The 22,010-nt window shown below is 40.1% G+C and overlaps 2 protein-coding genes across 4 annotated transcripts in view; one reads left to right on the top strand and one right to left on the bottom strand.

The window, feature by feature from the left end:
• Positions 1–538: 538 nt before the first annotated feature.
• Positions 539–9,790, bottom strand: klhl28 (kelch like family member 28). The gene is made up of 6 exons (XM_020614513.1): positions 9,615–9,790; positions 8,556–8,816; positions 7,833–8,470; positions 7,247–7,690; positions 3,600–3,808; positions 539–3,440 (listed from the first exon to the last, which is right to left on the bottom strand). The coding sequence occupies exons 2-6, from the start codon at positions 8,814–8,816 to the stop codon at positions 3,277–3,279; spliced, it is 1,716 nt and encodes a 571-aa protein (XP_020470169.1). The 5' UTR covers positions 9,615–9,790; the 3' UTR covers positions 539–3,276.
• Positions 9,791–15,362: 5,572 nt separating this feature from the next.
• togaram1 (TOG array regulator of axonemal microtubules 1) overlaps positions 15,363–22,010 on the top strand; it is a 15,554-nt gene continuing 8,906 nt past the window's right edge. For 2 of the 3 annotated variants that reach the window (XM_020614550.1, XM_020614548.1), the window contains exons 1-3: positions 15,363–15,811; positions 16,377–17,525; positions 19,178–19,238. In XM_020614550.1, the coding sequence (XP_020470206.1) occupies positions 16,509–17,525; positions 19,178–19,238 (1,078 nt within the window). In that variant the 5' untranslated portion in view covers positions 15,363–15,811; positions 16,377–16,508. The remainder of the gene's footprint in view (positions 15,812–16,376; positions 17,526–19,177; positions 19,239–22,010) is intronic. The other variant, XM_020614549.1, reaches the window with a different exon arrangement.

The raw sequence follows: 22,010 nt of genomic DNA, 5'->3' as shown, positions 1-22,010 counted from the left end.
GATTAGATTTCAATGGCTGCCGTCTACACAGATACCGTCTTTAAATTTCAAATAAATATTGTGAAATAAGTGCATGGATTTTATTTTGTTGCATGTTCAGTATAACGAGCCACATTAGAGCAGACAGACCTTTTAAGGCAGGCGTTTATTTTAAACTGGGTACAATTGCACCACACAAAGTGACGAAAATGTATGTAAAATGTCATCAAAACAAAATTTGGAAAGCTACTGTTTCTACACATAAGGTTATCTTGTCCTTCCAGTATTAATGCACAGGATATAAAAATTCAAGCTCATCACCTTACTCCAGACACACAATGGGACATGTAAAAGAAGCAGAGTGGTCATTTGGCAAACTTTGACATCAGTTTCAAAGGATATTTCTTTCAGACACAAACATCAGAGTGGCAGTCCGTTTCATAGCTGGGGGTTAGTCGTCTTTCTGCTTTCTTTGTACAAGCACTTTGGTGAGAGTGGTGGAAAAGATGAGACACTGGTTAGGCCATAATAAAAACGTGTATAAATGCAGGTTCCTTTCTTTTTGCAGATTTTCACGAGCCTCTCTCTCAAATCCAGTAAAGTAGTATACACCTTAGAAATCATGACATTGTACATAACAGACTCTGTTACAATGGCAACAGCATCTAATTATGCCTGCGTGGTTTGTGCGAAAGTGGCTAAGATCTATTATAATAGACAAAAAATGTCAGGTTACAGAACATAAGAAATTATAAATACAAAGTCATTCACATCTTTCTAAAATAATACATATTTGCAGAATTACAAAACAGGCAGCTTATGCATTAGTCATTCAAAAAAAAGAAAAGGGTATTCTCTATGGTAATGCAAACAATCTATAAACAAAAAGTCTCACCAGTGAAATAACCTGATCCATAACCAAGGCAAATGTCATTAAATTCTCATCTAATGCATTGAAGGTTTGAGCACAAGGGAAAAGCGGAAGAGCATAAATCTTCTCTAGTGTTTACAACATCTGTATATGTGGCCAAAAATGACAAGGTATATACCTCCAATATGGACACTACTCGATAGATTGTAAGGAATCCGTTTGAATCTGCCTAAATAAACACAAGCCTTATAAAAATGAACCAGCACGCACGCACACGCACGCGCGCACGCACACACACACACACACACACACACAAGATGTCTGGGTGGAGGTGGTACCATTCATTAGACAGCCACAATATCAACCAAAGATGTGAATCAACAGCCACAATATCAACCAAAGATGTGAATCAACAGCCACACCCTATGGGTTCTTTCACAGCAATGTGAGATGCCTTGGCCTTTTACACACAAAACACTCATTCACAGAGGGAACAAAAGTCTTATTGCATTATCTAAATGCCATTAGCTTAAATTAAAACATATGTACAAATTACAATATTTGTTTGGTAAGTGCAATGCAGAGCTTGGTTAAAGTGTGCAAACATAAGTGCACAAAGCAATTCAAACTAGACTTTAACATGAACAGTGATTACACGAGAGACATCGCACCAGCCTTTTCTAGTCTACTGCACCCTCTGTTGCTGTGCATTGCTTGACCTGTCCATCAATCGAGCCCAAGGTTGCAGCAAGTGATGCTCTCACCCAGTCTGAAGTGAGCGGAGCATTGTCAGTTTCTCTCCCAGGACACAGGACCGGTGACACTGGCACCTTGGTCTGAGTTGGCTAGCACAGCCCTTAGTGCTTTATCATCCATTTTCATGTGAGAGTATGGAAAGACGTAATGCTAAAAGAGTACCACTAAGGATATGAACAGTGCTTTTCGACAGTGACACACAAGGAAAGTGGATTCTAGTACTACACATGATAAAGATGCAAAAAAACTGCCACGTTTTGGCACTATACATGAAGCTGGGTACAAATGACCTCAAATCTGAGCCACATGAGGATCACGTTAGGTGGCAGAGCTCAAAGCGCAGGTGTCAGTCAGGAAAAGTCTTGCTCATAGCTAAGAGACTGACACTGTACTGGTAATAGGCATCGAGACAATGGCAGAGCAGGCTCATATCCTGTGGCCAATGTGAAAGAAGGGAGATGTTAAAGATATACCTGAAATAGGAGGGAACTGACTATTTTTAGACTTATGAAATTATGAGGACAGAAGTTTGTGGTTATCAAACTACACTTTACTTTATTGCATGGTTGGTGGGGGCATTTTTAATGTATGCATTTTAATGAATATAAATCAAATGATTAACATCTACCACAATAGTGGGGCAGAGGCTGGATAAAAGTTGAACTACTTGTGTGCAGCAACACAAACTGCTGAATCCTGAATTCTAAATATAGCACCAGATGGTATTGTGTACAGACCAAAGGGTGAAATGAGGGCCAACGTTGAGTTCAGCTATTGTGAAGAGTAGTGAGCGCGTGTCCCGACTTAAGGTGTAACAGAACCAAGAACATGGGGTGGCAAACCCTCTCGGGAGAATTCATCATTCACCACTATGTTGACCGTAGGGATCAAACTACATACACATGCACACACACAGTAGTGATCCAGTGCAGAAAAACATTTACAGACAATGCACTAGAGGATATATTTATAGCTATATATTTAATTTAAGGTATTTACAAGAGAGAAAAAGGCAGCCCTTTCTGAGAAAGTATAAAGAATCTAACTTTTCTCTTTTTGTGAAGCACTGATTTTGATGCAGATTCCTCTGTTGCTGAGCCTGAGGACCGGTTCTGCATGCACACACATAACAAAACTAAACAAACCTATCTGACATGCATGTACCCAGACACACACGCTACATGGCCAGCAACCACATATTCACACAAATACACAACCAACCTGCAGTGTTCCACAAAATCTGAAGACATAGTTCCGATTGCAGCAGAGGAACTAAAAAACTTTGTGTTAAACATAATTAACTGCATGGAGGAAAACAAAAGACTGCTAACATAATAAAATTTTGAAACAAAAGTGATAAGATTTCTCACACAATCCTCTGGGAAATGGCTCAGAATCCAGTGGTCACCTTCTTACACCAATGACAGCTGTCGTCCAACCATTTTCTATTTCTTATCTGCACAAATCTCTAAAGCCATGTCTGAGGTCCCCCTATAACCAGCCAGCTAGCCCGGCACATCCATCCCCCTCTAGCCTCCTCCTCTGATGTCTATGTTGGTGTGCAGAGCTCCTTTGCACCTGGAGGATGAATGTGGGAAAGGAGAAAAAGACAACAGAAAAGAAGTCATGTTCAAGTTTTCCTACTGGGTCCTAGCTGGCTGGGCCATGGGTCAAAGGGCAGTCAGACCAAAGTTACAACGGCAGTACATCATGCCACTTGAGTCCAACCAGCTGTCTGAGATGGGGTCATAGCGCTGGACAGTGTTCAGATAGGATGACCCCGAGTGACCTCCCACCACATAGAGGTAGTTGTCCACGATAGCAGAGCCCACACCTGCAAAATAATGAGAACAGTCACATGTGGCCAATTACAGGGATCGATCACCACCATCTGGATGTATTCATTACAACAGGTTAAAAAACTACCTTCCAAGAATCCTACAAACAGAGAGTTTCATTAAAATCAGGTTTTACAAGTAGAGCTAAAACTCACCGGTGCGTGGTTCGTTCATGGGCCGACAGGCTGTCCACTGGTTCTGATGTGGATCATACCTCTCAATGCTGGACAAGTGCGACACCCCGTTGTGTCCACCCACGACAAATATGAAACCAAGCATAACACCTACTCCAAAGTTGATCCTCTTATCTGCCATGGGGGCTACCAATTCCCAGGCATCCTTGCTGGGGTCATACTGCTCCACACTGTGTGGACCAGATACAGATAGTTTAAAAAAGGGCCAGTTCACTCAAACAACACTGCTGGTAACTAGCTGTGCAGGTAGATTTGTTTTTAATGTTCCTAAATTTTGAAATGTGCATTTTGATTGCAAAACATCATTCAACAAAATAACCAGCATTTTAAAAAAACAGTTCCTGCATCACTACATGCTTTAAAAAAAAAAAAAAAACTGTGTCCCACTTGCATTACAATGTGTAATTGAGCCATTTGCCTCTCAAGAAACCTACAGTGCCTTGCGAAAGTATTCGGCCCCCTTGAACTTTGCGACCTTTTGCCACATTTCAGGCTTCAGACATAAAGATATAAAACTGTAATTTTTTGTGAAGAATCAACAACAAGTGGGACACAATCATGAAGTGGAACGAAATTTATTGGATATTTCAAACTTTTTTAACAAATAAAAAACTGAAAAATTGGGCGTGCAAAATTATTCAGCCCCCTTAAGTTAATACTTTGTAGCGCCACCTTTTGCTGCGATTACAGCTGTAAGTCACTTGGGGTATGTCTCTATCAGTTTTGCACATCAAGAGACTTAAATTTTGCCCATTCCTCCTTGCAAAACAGCTCGAGCTCAGTGAGGTTGGATAGAGAGCGTTTGTGAACAGCAGTTTTCAGTTCTTTCCACAGATTCTCGAGTGGATTCAGGTCTGGACTTTGACTTGGCCATTCTAACACCTGGATATGTTTAGTTTTGAACCATTCCATTGTAGATTTTGCTTTATGTTTTGGATCATTGTCTTGTTGGAAGACAAATCTCCATCCCAGTCTCAGGTCTTTTGCAGACTCCATCAGGTTTCCTTCCAAAATGGTCCTGTATTTGGCTCCATCCATCTTCCCATCAATTTTAACCATCTTCCCTGTCCCTGCTGAAGAAAAGCAGGCCCAAACCATGATGCTGCCACCACCATGTTTGACAATGGGGATGGTGTGTTCAGGGTGATGAGCTGTGTTGCTTTTACGCCAAACATAACATTTTGCATTGTTGCCAAAAAGTTCGACTTTGGTTTCATCTGACCAGAGCACCTTCTTCCACATGTTTGGTGTGTCTCCCAGGTGGCTTGTGGCAAACTTTAAACGACACTTTTTATGGATATCTTTAAGAAATGGCTTTCTTCTTGCCACTCTTCCATAAAGGCCAGATTTGTGCAGTATACGACTGATTGTTGTCCTATGGACAGAGTCTCCCACCTCAGCTGTAGATCTCTGCAGTTCATCCAGAGTGATCATGGGCCTCTTGGCTGCATCTCTGATCAGTCTTCTCCTTGTATGAGCTGAAAGTTTAGAGGGACGGCCAGGTCTTGGTAGATTTGCAGTGGTCTGATACTCCTTCCATTTCAATATTATCGCTTGCACAGTGCTCCTTGGGATGTTTAAAGCTTGGGAAATCTTTTTGTATCCAAATCCGGCTTTAAACTTCTCCACAACAGTATCTCGGACCTGCCTGGTGTGTTCCTTGTTCTTCATGATGCTCTCTGCGCTTTAAACGGACCTCTGAGACTATCACAGTGCAGGTGCATTTATACGGAGACTTGATTACACACAGGTGGATTCTATTTATCATCATTAGTCATTTAGGTCAACATTGGATCATTCAGAGATCCTCACTGAACTTCTGGAGAGAGTTTGCTGCACTGAAAGTAAAGGGGCTGAATAATTTTGCACGCCCAATTATTCAGTTTTTTAACTTTCGCAAGGCACTGTATGTGGTAATAAAATTGTGCTGACCATTAAGTTTAACATTTGTCATCAATGCATTTATGTAAACTGACTTGACAGCTTCCTGTACTCCCAGCTTAATGCTGTGAAGGACTACCCACCACTACGTCATGCAGTGTTGTAAATAGTGCACTGGCATAAATCAAAACAATATCTGGAAAATATAAATGCTTGCTACATGCTTTTTGGGAAATTGTCAGCAGTTTTGTCATATACATGCAATTTGTAGTTAATTGGTTATGATGTTCAAAAAGCACCTGTGCACTCACTTAACAGGTGGTAAGGAGCAGGGAACCAGTTTCACGTGCACATTTAATTTAACTGTTAATTGGAGCAATATTTTGCCAAAGACTTCAAGTAGAGCAAAGTTGACTTCAGAAGGTCATTCACTCACTCACTCACTCTTTTGTAAAGCCCTCTATGTGGGCCCATTAACCCTATATACACCTAAACGCCTGAACTCATTATTCTAAAAATAGACAGTCCTGTGAAGGTGTGCCAAAAAGCAAGGACTGGTCAGAATGCCCTCATTCTCAGAGAATGGGTTGTTCTTTTTTTGTTTTGTTTTATAAAAGGCCAAAATAGCCTTACTTACACAAATACACATGCGCAGTGCAACCAGTAATGAGGCCACCAACGGCAGTGGTGTTAGAGTTCAACTAGAGTTGAATGAACCCCCTGACAGTCACTGGAACAGTGACTATCTGGGATTGTTTTGCAGTACACGAGGACATAAGCCACAAGGGGGGGGGTGGATAGTAGTCCCTAAAGGTTCTCCATCCAACAGTCTCCTGACGGGTTTTGGGAGTCAAGGAAACAAGCAACAGACACACTGTTCTCTAGAGATCCACAGCAACAGAGGTGTAATCGAGCACCCTCTCGATGAAACTTTAGCAACCGCTCCTGTTCTGACTCCACTTCACTCATTAACAGCCCCCTGGGCATGTTCTCAGCAGCACTTCACATCCTTCACTTCATTGCCAGTTCTATTAAATAACAAGACATTATGAGAGGCAGCCAGGTTAGGTCTGAAAGAGTCAAAATGTCATCTGCAGGACCAAAGCAAATGGCATGTTTTGATTTTATGCAGCCTTCACATTACAGAGAAGCTTTAAAAGTAGAGGTTACTGTTGAATGAAAAGAGATGCAGTGGTTCATAATGTAGATAGAAACTGAACTGCACCAGATTTCATGCCTTGTTAATTACAGACTAATATACAGTGACTAACCTTTACCCTTTAAACTTGCTGCACTCAAAATTGCACAGGGTATGCATAATGGTGCCATTGACAATTTACACACATTGTACAGCTATCTTTGTGAAGACACTGACACAATTCACTGCTTAGCCCGTTACCCTAACCTTACCCATCATAACTGAATGCTTAACCTCAATCCACAACGTAATCTAAACCTAACCGTAATACCCAATCGTATCCCTCTCAAACAGCCCTTTGAAGGAGTATGACAAAGTGATAACTGACCAAAATGCCCTTACTCCAATTGCATAAAACTAACTGGTCCTCATAATATATAGAGGCACACACAATTTGACACTTCCAAGTTCATTAATCTGTTAACTAGCATGCAAGTTGTTCAATATTGCCTATTCCTAATGTTGTGTAGTATGGTGTACCATATACACACATTTAAACAGACAGAACATATCCATTCTCCATTATTACCTGTTCATATGGGCTGGGCCATAGCCTCCAATAGCATACACCATGCCATCCAGCACAGCAGTGGCAAAGCAGCTACGGGACTTCGTCATGGGTGCCCCCCCCTGCCACTCCTTCAACTTGGGGACATATTTTTCCACCGACTGAAGGTAGTACTGGCCATCATAGCCTCCCAGGGCGTAGAGCTCTCCAGCCAGGACCACCACCCCGAGGGTGCTGCGGCATTCAGCCATACGCTCCACCGAGGACCAGGTGTTGGTTTCGGGGTCCCAGCTCTCCACCGTGCTCTCGTGTCTACGATAGCTAATGCCCTGTCTCATGTGTGTTGCGATGCCTCCCACCACATACACCTTGTGGTCCAGCACTGCCACTCCAAACTCATATCGGGGCACACTGAGTGGGGCCAGTCCTATCCATGAATCTGTCTGAGGGAAATACATTTCCATGCTGCAAGAGGAAGACAGATGGCATCCAATAAAACAACTTGTTTTTAAATACAGAACATAAAGAAGGCATAGAAAATACTGAAGTCTGGAAAGTGGATTTTTAATAGTACTTAAAATTATTATCTAGACATAACCATCATTACCTTTCTAATGTGGCAAACAGTCCAGCCTTGCCTCCTACTGCAAGCAACACCTTTGGAGCACACCTGGGCCGCGCTGACAGTACAGTCTGATAGGAAAGCCGGTGTTCAGGCATAAAATGATACTTGAGGGCCTCATTGAGCAGGTGCTTGCATGCATGGTCATCTCGTATAAGGTGGTTGGCTTCATATAGGCGAGTGAGGAATTTGACGCTGAGAAGTGGGAGGCGAACACAGTGCAGCAGCTGAGCCAGATGCTGCTGCCTCTCAGTTACATCGTATTTGATCCAAGATTCAAGGGCATAAAATACAGTCTCTTCTGTGACCACCTTAAGACAGTCATTGGACACAATTTCATCCAACTCAGCCCTAGTCAGTTCAAAAAACTCCTCTGTTTGACAAACTTCCTCAAAGTTCTCACAGATGAACTTTGTTGCAGCCAGGCACAGGTCATGACAGCCATACGTTTCTGCAAAGCGGGAGATGCCTATACAGTTTCCAGCATCCAGCTGGCTCTCTAAGAAGGAGCAGCACTCCTTAAGTACTAGCTTAACCTGAAGTAAGTTGGCAGCCGGCAGCAGAGATTCCACTGTTCCCTGGGAAATAAACACTGTGCCAGTGTACGCATACTCAACGATTGCCTGGAAGAGAAACAGTGTTGCTAACAAAAGCCATGTTACAGCAATTAAAATGAGTCTAGCTAATGTCTGCTGGTTCCAAGCATACCTGCAAAGCGGTCTCATCGATGCACTGGAATTCCACCTCTGAAGTCTCCTTTTCTGACAGACTACCCGTGAACATGGCCCTGAAGTAAGGACTGATGCTGGCCAGCACTACTTTGTGGGCATGTATCTTGGCATCACCCACACGCAGGACAATGTCACATAGTTCATGATCCTGCCGCAACAGCTGGAGGCCTTGCAGCAGCTGTTCTGAGTGAGGCTGTGTCAGACTGGCAAACATATAGGACTGGTCCTGCTGTTCCATCTGAGAGCAAAAAATAAACGGATCAGTGCAGTGTTGACATTTTGTAAAGGTCTCAGTTTTAGTAACACCTTCTTATTAACTGACATACGCCTTAACAACAAACACTGAAAATCCTGGAAATTAAGCAGCTGTCATAAGCCCGAAAAGTCAACTAAACACAGGCCTGTGCAACATAATCTAAATACAATGTGACACATTAAGGGGTGTCCTGAAGCAATTCACTTGTTACTCCAGCCTTCTGTTAGCAGCCTAGCTGCGGGGCAAGCTAAAGAAGCATGATCCAATCTAGACTGCTAACGCTGCTTAAAGTGAACCAATAATATTGGCTAGAAATATTTTAGATTAACCCCAAGACAGCTGCCAAAATGCTGTTGTGGATCTATATTTTATGACATTCATAATAACGTCAACTGTTAAGAATGGTGGCTGGGGCCTTGGCTTGATTTTTGCACCGAGGATATGACCAGATCAAAACTCGCTAGCTACCTCTTAGCTTTCACATCAACAGCTAATGCGCTAGCTAACATACTGTAAAACTGGTGCCCACTGATATCATATTTACATTAACATCAGCACTGCTGACACCGCCGTACTATCAAAAGTGTTCGGCCCCAGCATATACACAGTTTCTACATCCGTTACTTGGCAGTCAGCGCAGATTAGCTGCTAAAAATAAACACGGTTACTGTGGCTAGCTGCATCGTTGATTGATATACAGTAACATGGCTGACAGATAGTATGACGTTATAGCTGGCTGTCGTTTAACTTTTTATATTCATCATATTAATCAAAACAAACCTGTGATCCTATACGCCGTCTGGTGTGCCGCTATAATAACCAACTCTGCAATGGCGGAGCTCAGGGGCAACTACTGGGAACCCTGGCCGACTATCAGAAAAACAACCTTCTGCCAACCTAGCGCCAAAGCTACAAATAAGCGCATATAACAGCAAGCTAACGGAAAAGCACACTCGCTTTCGCTGTTTCAAAATAAAATGTTTGCAAGGATAAAATGTTCAAATAACAGTGAATGTCACCAGTTTTCTTAGAAAAACTTATTCTGTGGAGTTTGACAATAAACACAGACACACACCGCAGTATTAATTTACAATGTACAATATATTACAGCTGTCAAAAATATAGTGGAGAAAAAGTCCAGTACCCAGAAAACAATTTTAGGTTCTAGGAACGCTGTGGACGGGTAACTGAGGAGTGTTGGACAACGAAATCAAAAACAATAAATTTAACAGTATTAAGAAGACTGATTAGTAAACTTGATATGAATTTAATGTAATAATGCGTATAATACAGAATTTATGAAACAGTTCTGAATTATATTTGAAAGTATAAATGTTCTTTGGCTTCAAAAACATTACTGATTAAACATAGCACCATTCTGGGGCCAACTGTCATCAGGACACATTGCAAGTGTCCAGTACAATGTTAGTTTCTACTATTCCGAACGAAATAAATGCAAAAATAAATGTAGTGGCTTGTTGCCTTGGGGACTTTCGGGTTTATTCAGCACTTGATGCAGGGCAAATACCGTTTTAGTAAAAGTAATGCAAATCTTGATAAAAATCAGCAATAAAAATTTTTATGCAGTAAAAACCTGAATGAACATTTTTTTTGTGTTCCTATAAGTCAGAAGAGAAGGTCTGATTGTGCATCTTTATATGTTAAAAACACCTGTATTGTCTCTGAATCATAATTCTTAGCCTTGTCTGCTGGTTTTTAATTATCACAATAGCCTCCTTTTAGAAAGCTTCTGATAAATTTATACAAAGTCAGAACAGGAACACCATCCAATTTGTTGGACCCGATTCTTTTCACCGTTAACTCTGAGAGACGAAGCAGTCCGAGTAACTTCAAAACAGTGCTGATTTATTCAATGAACACAGGTAAAATTAACATTACATGCTCAGGAGTTTTTGCACCTCCAACATGCACGCAGGCAGCTGGAAGATGAAAGACCCTGAACCATAACAGGCCTATACATTATATCACCTCGGGCTAACCCCATTCTACACAGGAACGCCAAACCGTGATGTCTCCCGGTGCCAGCTTTGCAGCTGGCCAGAGCAGTAGTCAAAACATGAAGAAAAATCAATGTGTGATTTGTCTGCTGATTATGTGGTATGTAGCTAAAAACATTCTAACACGACCTCTAGTGACATGTCATGACATTAAACATAAGAAAATATTATGGCTATGGCTACAGTTATACACGTCATAATAATAATATTAAACATCCTGTCTTCTAACAGTCATCAACTTTCTATCTAGTTATCCTTGAACCTGAACAACCTGGAGTCCCCCATAAGAATGACTAAGCATTTAACAGCCTGAGCTAGACATCGTGTCTACACTAAACATTTCTAGTACATAAAGTGTCTAACCAATGTCTATCTAACAAAAATACATAACAAATTCCACAGCTGACTCTTGTGTTAAATTCTTCAGAAACTGACATTTTAGAAGTCAGCAAAAGATGCTTCTGACAGGCTGTTGACTCAGTAAAAGTGGGAGTGCACCTCAGCGGGAAGTAATTTCACACACAGTTGATAAACCACATATCATATATTTCGGTGGACTGAAGGACGAACGTAAATAGTGCAAATTTGCACTCACTCCAAAACAGTGGTATCACAGATACCTACATCAACCCTCTGGTGAATTAATAATTAACAGTTCTTAACATATTTTCAAATACACAGCACAAACAACAATCATCACCATCTGTAACAAAAGACAGAAATTTGTTTATCCCATATAAAGCAATACTTTGTAAATGTTATGTTTATTAGAAAACTAGTTTTGCTACAGCCTGTGATTTGATGTTACAGTGTTGAGATGCAATCTCTGGAGGTCAAGTCAGTTATTTATATAGCCCGCTGTCACAAACTTGCTTGGGGGGGGGGGGTTGCAATCTGTAAGGCTTAAAACACCCTCTGTCTTCAGACCTTTGTGAAAAAACTCCTTAAAACATAGTTAATAGATGCATACAATGGATGTCATATGTACGGAATACTGCAACATGGACACTCCGGATGACAAGGTAATAATTGGAAAAGCTGTGGAACAAAAACACTAATGAATAACCAGACAATATCTCTGGTCTCTATCTAAAAAGCTGACAATCTAAAAATGCGTCCAGTGTCAGGTCTTGTAGCAATTGACCACATTCTTTGCAGACAGAGGTAGAAAGAATGATAAATGTAAACACTATGTGCACTGTGTACTATGACAGCACTCATTATGACCACAGATACATGATATTGTGTAAGATGTCTCTGAGTTCCTTTTAAGTCACTATATAAATAAAATGTATTATTATGATACAAAAACTTTGCTGCACTTTAATGATAAACATTTTCTTTAGGCAAGAGGGGAATTTTTATGCCAACTCTAAACGCTTTTATTTGTATTAAAATTAGCATTAATACTACTTCAACCATTCATTTTAATCAAGTGAAAGTATTTTTTTTAAACTAATATTATATCAGGGTTAAAATGAATTTAGCGTGCAGTGTCGTATCAGCCACCAAAACATTTGCTTTTATCACATACAGTGAATGTTTTTAAAAAAGATCCATGTTTGCCTCTTAACAGTCATGAATGAGCAGGAACGTCTGGCCTCTGTCAAAAACACCAAGTAAACATTACATGGAAGCTAGCACCACCGAAAGTATTGAGCTATTACTTCTCCTGTAACGTTACTTCTGTTATATCCCCGTTCTTTTATTGGACAGATCTGAATAACGAAGGAGTCCGTCTTTCTGCATTTTAGTGCTGATTTATTTTTAAAGACTCAAATAAAGATTACAGAACACAATCCGGGTTGTTCCTTCCTCCAGAAACACACACACACTCTGGCTGCTGGAGAGAGGAGCTCCCAGAAACACAGAGCCCAATACATTTATCAGTTTTGGGCTAACCCCATACACAGATGAAGTCAGTCCAGCAGACTCCATCTCTTATCTAGAGCTCCACAGGCTTGGAGCAGCTGCGTGTTACCTAGTCATAACAAAATGAGGACGCTCAATGTGTGTATATGTTGTCACATGATGTGTAGCTAAGACATTCACTTATTTATTCAGACATAGTATTCCAACACTAGATTAATACAGGAAAACAACTGGTGTCCTGGCTTACTGCTAACCTTGAAACAGAGCAGACTTTGAATCTTACTAAATTGCATTACTAACACATTTGATTCAACACATTGTCTAATAATTATCTGACTGATTTATTAATTTCTACCACTTCTATAACCCTACAAATGTTACTTTGCAATGGCAAAAACCACTTTAGTCAATCAGTTAGGCAACCATTTAATAACGTTAGATGGTTATCCTGCCTAATGTAAGATTTGAGTCTTATAGACTCTAGTTACTTTATCAGCTTTAGTTACTTCATACCTTTAGTTCCCTTTAGTTACCTTTCATAACTTACTAGATGTCTGCATCTCTTTGTGACCAGACAGCCTATTCACATTTTAGCAAAGGCCTGTTTTACACTCACACCTTGACCCACTTAGCATATACCAAGCTTTACTTTGTCTTGGGATGTCCTGCAGAGGCCAGGGGCTACAACCTGAGATGACCACCTGACACTGACTGACTGACTGACTGACTGGCGAGCTCCAGCTCACACCAAATGACCAATAGGACCACAAACTATTGAATGTTGTACCTCTGTCCAGGGCGGAGCAGCCCAAGCAGATAAAATGTATTGTAAGACCTTAATTCGGGGTTGAGAGAATGGAACTCCTGCGGGAGCTCCATCTCTCTGATCCCAGCGCTGTAAGGCCTACCTGTGATCAGACATTCAGTAAACTTTCTGTTGATTTTAAACAGTCCTCTCCTGTCTTCACTTCTTGTGCTTCCAACAAAAGAATTGGGTTCATTTTTAACACTAAGCTAATCGTAAAGTCAAATAAGATTAGCTTCATTTCTGGTCGACAGTTAGCGTATTTAGCTAACTGTAACAAACGCTAATATTACCTTGGTCGATTTTCTCTAATCTTTTCTAAAACATCAAATGTTTTGTAAGAAAAAAATCACTTCAACTTTAAAGTTGACAACGGAAAAAGATTTACATAGAATTTAGTTATGAAGCTACAGATCTTTAATAATGACCTGTTTTAAAATCCCCCCCACTGCCACACCAGATCGTGTGGTTGTTTCATGAACCGGAAGGAATACCAACTTGAAAGCTGTTGACAAGTCGCTTCCCTCGCGAGATTTTAATGAGTACTTCTCACACTCGAGTATTTAAATTTTCTGTTTCATACTTCGACTTCGCTACATTTTACAGAAAAATATTATACTTAACAAAACCATAGTAATGCTGTCTCTGTATCGGTGCGTTGTGGTAAAGAGAGCAGTATAATATAATGGACATTAAATTTCTGACCTGACACTTTATCCAAATGATGTTTAATAACTAAACATTTGAGATTACAATATAATCAAAATAACGATATACAGTGTGTCAATATGCTACATTAACAGTTTTAGACTAAATAACCATAACCCTTAGGGTTAGGGTGCGGAGCTCAGCCACCCATGAGGAGCTCAGAGTAGAGCCGCTGCTCCTCCACGTTGAGGGGAACCAGTTGAGGTGGCTCGGGCACCTGTTTAGGATGCCCCCTGGTTGCCTCCCTAGGGAGGTATTCCGGGCATGTATCTTTGGGAGAAGGGAAAAGGCCTCGGCGCAGACCCAGGACACGTTGGAGAGATATGTCTCCCAGCTGGCCTGGGAACGCTTTGGAGTTCCTCCTGAGGAGCTATAGGAGGTGTGTGGGGAGAGGGAAGTCTGAGAGGCTCTGCTCGGACTACTGCCCCCACGACGCGGTCTAGGATAAAGCAGACGAAGATGGATGGATGGATATTATACTTTATATTCACCACATTTTTTGATAACTTTAATTATCTTTGTTTAGTTGTGTGGCATTCATGTGGACGGCAAAGTAAGAATTTCATTGTACAGGGAAACACGTTTCCTAACTGTGCATATGACAAATAAACACTGAACTTTCAGACTGAGATTAATTAAATAAAATACAGTAAAATCGTGACTTTATTGATCTCTGGTGGGAAATTCACAAGCTACTCAGCAGAGGTACTTCAAAGTATAAGCATATAAGGTCATTACCATTAGCTCTATCTTGACCAGCTGCAGCATAAAGTGTTATGTACACAATAAAACATCAATAATTACTGTCCAGTAATATGAGATACATTAATGTGAAATGTGCCATTGTGCACAATGAGTACTTTTACTTACTATAATTTTAAGTATATTTTATGCTAATACCTTTGTACTTTGTACCTTTACTTAAGTAACAATTTAAATACAAGGCTTTTACTTGTAACAGAGTAATTTTATACTGTGGTATTGCGACTTTTACGTAAGTAAACGATCTGAGTACTTCTTCCACATAACCTGAAAGCAAAGTGCACCAATAATGTGATTAAGTACGATACTTAAGTAAACATACTTGGTTATGTAATTGTTAAAAACTCTAGCATAAATAACTTGCAGGTAAACTGAAGCTGTTGTGTGCCACATGAGTGCACACCTGGATGACATTCTGTAAATCATTATCTAAGGCAGTGATTGATATGTATGTGACGCATAGTTTAAATCAGTTATATTTTAATGTATGGACTGTTTTTCCATCAGTCTGCGTTGTTGCTTTCAGGAGATGATACCCTGTGGGGTTCGCGTCACCATGGAAGCGCTCAGTTTGCGACCTGTATTCGCCATTTTGCTGCCTCGGTGTGTGTTTGTGAGTGTGTGGGGGCTCCTCTTGATGCGAATACCTCTGTAGCTTCCAAACATTGGACACTCCAGTCACCAGCTAACAGCCAGTGGAAATGTCTACACTTAGAGAACCGTAGCCGCAGCAGCATGATATATAAATGTGGACGACATAACACGAGATAGCCTCTTCCCCCGTCACCGGAGAGGACCAGGAGATATGCAAGGTCTCTTTACTTGCTTTTTTTCTAACTTTGCTAGCCCAGTCAGCCAGCGCTAACCACTAATATAATTAGCGGAGTAGCGAGTTAGCTTAGCACCATTTGAGCGGTGTTACCGTTAGCTAAGGTTCTATGGAGCTAACTTAAGTAAAAATGAGCTGGTTAAAGAAAACGTGTAGTGATTGATTGTTAGCCCATTAAAGGCGTTATTCACTGTCGTATAACTGGCTAAGGCTCAGATCGACACACTTCACAGTAAGGTTAAGTGACGTTACAGCCGTAACGTTAAAGGTATTATGCTTTTAATTACCGTACCTGACAGCAACAAGTGGTTGTGTCCATTTCCCCTTTAACGTAACCTAGTTGTTCATGGTGTTCGATCATACTGTTAGGAGGCAACGAGACACTCCCTCAGTTAATATATGTGCTGTTACTTGGCTCAGTGCTGTAACAATTATTATCGCCAAGGCTGTCACGAAGTGTTTTGCTCATTAGCGCGTTTCACCCTAAGCAAGTGTGAGTTTATTCATTCCCATGACTACTGTACATTTTCTCTGTATTACACTCACAGCTTGACACGCAGGAGTGGTTTCCATCACCAGCCCCTCAGGATGAAAGCATCAAGTAAAGAGGAGGAATATTACTGTCCTTGTAAGATTGTGTTTGATTTTTAAATTTATCAACATCCAGAAGATCATCAATAATGATACCAGGGTTGATCTCCCACGAGTTACACGAGAAGCTTCTTGATCTGAAGAATTACCAAAATCGCACAAGTGGGGTGGAAGAACTCAAACACATCCTTTTAAAAGTGAACATTAGATCAGTCCCATCTGATAGTATTGAGGACTTCATCAATTTTCTTACTCGTCTTCTGGATGATAGTAATTTTAAAGTGATGTACAGCACCTTACAGATTTTAAACTTGCTGATTCAGAAGCTAGATAAAAGTGTAAACAAATATTTCAAACAGCTGGTCTTACTAGCTCTCAAGGCCCTGGGGGACACTCGCACCATCACCAGAAATGAATATATGAACGCATTTCGACAGTTGATGAAAACTGTTGCACCGCAACAAGTATTAGATATTGTAATGAGTAACTTGAAACACAAAAATTCAAGGGTTCGGGAAGATGTCCTTAACATTATTATGGCAGCGATGCTCACTCATCCTAGGAAAGATTTCAACATCCCCAAGCTTTGTTTTGAGGTTGCACCATATTTGGCAGACAGCAAATGGAAGGTCCGCCACGCTGCCCTTGAGTTGTTTGCTGTTTTTGACCATTGCCTCGAAACAGGGAAAAAGCAGCCCTTGATGAAAGCTGTGGACATGGTTGAGCTCAATGAGGATGCAGATGGTCTTATGGCAGCTATACAGGCAAGAAGAGCAAGGCACATACTTCCGAAACTCTCCTCAGAGGGGATTGTGGAGTATGGCTTAGTGGTGCCCAAACAAGGACAGCAGTATGGTTCTGGAGCTGATCTGGACTGGGTGATGAAGGGAGGGCGGGTAAGCAGCGCCAGGAGCCATAGAACTGAACAGGACGGTGACCGATTACATGACTATGGCAGCTTGGGCTCCCTCACTGATGACCTTCCACTTCAGAGGAGGATTGCCAGTGCAGGAAAAGGGAAGAACAAGCTACCCTGGGAGATTTCGAGTTCAGCCACTGAGAATGAACAGCAATTCGATACACCTAATGGAAAGTGCTCCAAACAGGTGGGGTCCATCATTACTGTTAATTTGCCATACTCTCACTTATCTCACGTGATACTTTAGCCATTGTTCCCAGATTTATCAATAAGATATACAGCTTCAAAGAATATTCTGGGATATGGCAGGTTAGTTTGCCCCCAGATAAATGATTTTTAGTTAATGAAGCAGCTATTGACTCAACAAGCAGTGTTTACCTCTTTGAGTGAAGCGGCTTCCAAAAATACTCTTTGAATTTTAGGGCTTAACCAGTCATTTCTTGCCTATCTCTACTGAGGTTTTAAGCAGAGTTTCAAATTGACTTTAAAATTAGAGAGTATGTAAGTGTGTATTTGTGGATAGGCTTGATTTCTCAGCTTTTTTTTTTTTTAGAAATTGTTCATTTTTAAAAAAGATTCCAATGTTATTACACTGTTAGATTTTTGTATTTTTGTTCCTCCTTTCCCCTGCTGATTGAACATGCTGAATCACACCCAAAGGCACATCTGCTATGAGACTAAAGAAAACTTAAGAGGTGGCACATTACTCAGAGGTAGAAAACTAAATATAGGTGTGCTGTACATCTCATGATGCACCATGGATGCAGTGCCGCAAGAGGGGGAGAGTTGGATCCTATACAAAATATTATAGAGGCTGCTTCTCTCAGCCTTTCTTAGTGTGTATGATAGTCATCAATGCATCCTTACACATTTTATAGATAGTTGATGATTCTTGAAAAGTTTTTTAGAAAGGAAGAATAACAGTCAGCTATATAGGATCATGTGAGTATGTGGTGCTCCATTTTTTATAAACTGAGGGATAGGTATGCCCTCAGAGCACTCCAGGATTACTGACGCTATTCCTTGAAGAAGTACATTAGGTGACCCATTTCCCAGCACAGTGACACTGTTGCTGCACAGATGAGCATCCTGGAGAATAGGCCTTGTGAAAGGTCAGCCTACCATTTTTCTGTGTTAAAGGATTTAATGTGAAACACATACTATATAATATTTTATTAGTTAACAAACTAGAATAATATGTTAAGCATGAGTTAATATATCAGTTATGTTCTTATAATGTCCATTGCTTGTGGCTTGATTTCATTAGCTATTAATTTACCTTATTTGTTCATAAAACTATTATCCATCTTAGTTCCTCCATTTGAAAACCCTGCTGTTGACAGAAGTGTCTGTTTCCCAGCAACTCCATTACCACATAGCATACTTACTGAAAGAGCTGTGAAATGTAATTGGTAATATCACAGGGTTATGCTTTTAAAACATGGCATATTTACTGCTCTAGTGTTGATTGCAATCAGGCCAAGTGCTCCGCAGCGAGTGTTGATCAGATTATAGGCAGTGGGGCTAACCTCAGCCATACTCTCCCCAAGGCTAAGATATATGAAAAACCTACCATTATTCTCCACCTACGCCAATCATTATTCTTTTATGAGAACAGTAGGCTTCATGTATGACTGTTTACAGAAGCAGAAGATCTACCCAAAGGCCACTGTCTCTTTTCTAAGCAGGCTAAATATCTACTACATCCCTTTGTTCAGGCCAGTGGATGGAATTACACTGAGGCCCGTGTAATGTTTAATGATTGTTTTACACTACAGTATTATTTGAACAACTTCCTTTATTGTTGCTATTAAAATAAATAATTTTCTGCCTTATTAGGTGGCCAGTGAGGATGTCCTTCCCCTATCCAGAAGTCCAGAGACCTACATACCCAGTTTTAGTAAGTGGCAGTATTTCCTTCTCTCGACATTATACTCATGTTTATTCTGTGTGAGGTGATGAGTACGGCTGACTTCAGCTTTGCTTTAAATTGTCTCCCAGTAGGCTGAGAAAGACCATTATGCTATTCCACTAACCAACTAGTTGTCTAAACTCTAGTCTGTTAGTATGACACCCATGAATCCTCGGAAATTTATTACATTGTATTGTTGTTCTCGCAGCTGATTAGTTAAATGTGTAGCTTAAAGCTACTGTATGTAAGTTGAAGTAACACTACCATGAAACTGTCAATCCACTGTGCTCCTCCCAGCGCTCCCTCTCCCTGCTTCACTACAGTCTGCTATGCTCCGCTACACTCTGCCCAACTCTTCAGGTATTTGTCGTTGTTAAATTACAGTAAGTGAGAATGCAACAAAACTTACTGAAACAATTGAACATCTCAGATTGGTTAGAGAGATTAATCCCACTCAAAACGTTTAGAAGCTAATATCTCTGCACTGCCGCCAGTGCTAGTCAATGAGTCTGGGTCACAGGAGGCTTTGACATCACCTCTCCACATTATGACAGGTTTTGGAGCAGATTTCTATAACAGAAATATTTGAAAAAAAGTTAAGAACATGGCTTGACACTTTACTTTTTGTCACATTATTTGTTTGGTTGCTTAAATAATTGTTTTACAGGGCTAGAGATATTACTCGTGAACAAGATGAAATGTCCTTTGTCATTGTTGGCAACCTTTCTCTTAATACACTAAGTAAATAAATTCAGATCATGAAATAAGATGGGGGAAAATTGTGACAGGACTGTTTAGCCCAAAAGTGAAAAAGAATGTAGCCGAAAGCAGGTGAATGTCAGAGGGCAGGGAGTTTGTGCAGTATGCCAGCTTCAATAGAGAATCTAGCCAAGCAAATGTGCAGAGTTACTACTGATGTCCCTGTAGCAAGGGTTTATAGAAGCATGTCGGTGCCCTGCCAGCAGCTATCCCAAACTGACTAACCCTAGGTTTGGGTACAAATAATAAAGAGAAGAAGCTCAGTGATAAAATTGACAGAATTTGTAAAGTAATTTCATTGAGAGGAAAGCATTGTTACCTACTTAATATATTCTCTTCAAAATATTTGTTTTGAAAAAATCTTAGAAAAAGTATTTAACACCCGTTTAGAAAAATTTGTTGAAAAACACAAATTGATTAAGGAAAGTCAATATGGATGTAGAAGTAAAAGATCTACTGCATTGGCTATAATTGATGCAACAGAAGAATTATCAAAGGCACTGGATATTTATTGATTTGAAAAAAAGCCTTCGTTACTATCAATCATGCAGTATGTGCAGGGGACATGGGATGTATTAAATAGTATTCTCAAAAAAGGATAACCCCGCCCACCTACTCAGCATATTTTGCTGACTCAAATGGGGAATATCATAACATGAACAGGGTAGTCAACAGGTTTAATAATTTTTTTGTAAACATTGGTCCAGACTTGGCAGCAAGAATTCCAGGCGAACAAATAGAGCACAATATTGATAAAATTGAAATTAATTCAAACACAATCTTTCTTTCAGAAGTTAACAAGGAAGTAATGGATATTGTCCAAAGGTCTAAAAATAAATTTTCTATGGACTGTCACTCCATCAATATGGCACTATTAAAAAAAGTTATATACAATATTAAAATGCCTCTAGCACACATCTGCAATCTGTCGCTTCAAAATGGTTGTGTTCCAAATAAAATGATTTTACCATACTTAACTTACTGTGTTGAAGTATGGGGAAATAACTACAATAATTCAATACAGTCACTAGTAATTTTACAAAAAAGGGCGATGTGGATCATACATAAGGTTGAATATTTTGAGCATACAAATCCACTTTTTTTCAAATCAAAGTTATTAAAAATTCAGGATCTTGTTAAAATCAACATGGTACAATTTCTATTTAAAGCATTTCACAATCTATTACCTGCTAATATTCAAAAGTTATTTACGCAGCAAGAGCAGTTGTATAGTTTGAGGGGCTATGGGTACTTTGTAATACCAATGGTCAGAACTACTAGGAGGAGTTTCTGTGTGTCTGTATGTGAGGTTAAACTATGGAATAGTTTGGGACTTGAATGGGTTCTGTCACAGTACAGAGAGGACGGGGTTTAATTTTCTGAAGATGTATTTATAGACACCTGGTAGGTGTCCGGATTATCATCGTTGGGAGGACTGCTACTGTTACCAGTGGTGTTATATGGCGTTTATTCACGATATGTCGTTTTGTTTATTTGTTTTGTATGTTGTTTGTTGGTCCTTTTGTTTTCTTTTCCTTGCATTTGTGTATATATTTATGTACATATATAGAAATTGGATGTTTGGTTAGTATTAATTAATAAGGAAGTAGCCAATATGTTTTTTGTTTTATTGTAACTGACTGGGGTGGGCTTAAATAAGCTTGACGTCTTCCCACTTTGTTTTGAGCAATTGATTGAGGTATGTTGTTAATGTAAGGGACTATACCTTGTAGGGATTGACTGTATTATTGTTTTGTTATATGTCAGTATTGCTCGAAATAAATTCTTAAACCTAACCTAAACCTAAAAATATGTTTCACCTGAGATTTTATATTGATTTGTAGCTCCTTGACTAATTAGGTGTTTGACCTTGACTAGTTGACTATTAGGGGATTAGACTCACTTGGAATGCTGCAACTATATCTTATGTAATCTGAGCACATGCTATTGGTAATCTGCAAATGAAAATAACAACTGTATTGTGTGGTGTAGTAGCCAGCT

Source organism: Monopterus albus, unplaced genomic scaffold (assembly GCF_001952655.1).
Source record: "Monopterus albus unplaced genomic scaffold, M_albus_1.0 scaffold147.1, whole genome shotgun sequence".
Classification (NCBI taxonomy): domain Eukaryota; kingdom Metazoa; phylum Chordata; class Actinopteri; order Synbranchiformes; family Synbranchidae; genus Monopterus; species Monopterus albus.
This window is presented reverse-complemented; position numbering and strand designations above follow the sequence as displayed.

What these genes read in the sequence shown, in the direction of transcription:
- klhl28 (XM_020614513.1), bottom strand. Translation starts at nt 8,816, where the DNA reads ATGGAACAGCAGGACCAGTCCTATATGTTTGCCAGTCTGACACAGCCT. An exon ending in GGCCCAGCCCATATGAACAG is followed by an intron (nt 3,809 to 7,246) that starts GTAATAATGGAG and finishes TGGTCCACACAG; the next exon opens with TGTGGAGCAGTATGACCCCA. An exon ending in CATGAACGAACCACGCACCG is followed by an intron (nt 3,441 to 3,599) that starts GTGAGTTTTAGC and finishes ATTATTTTGCAG; the next exon opens with GTGTGGGCTCTGCTATCGTG.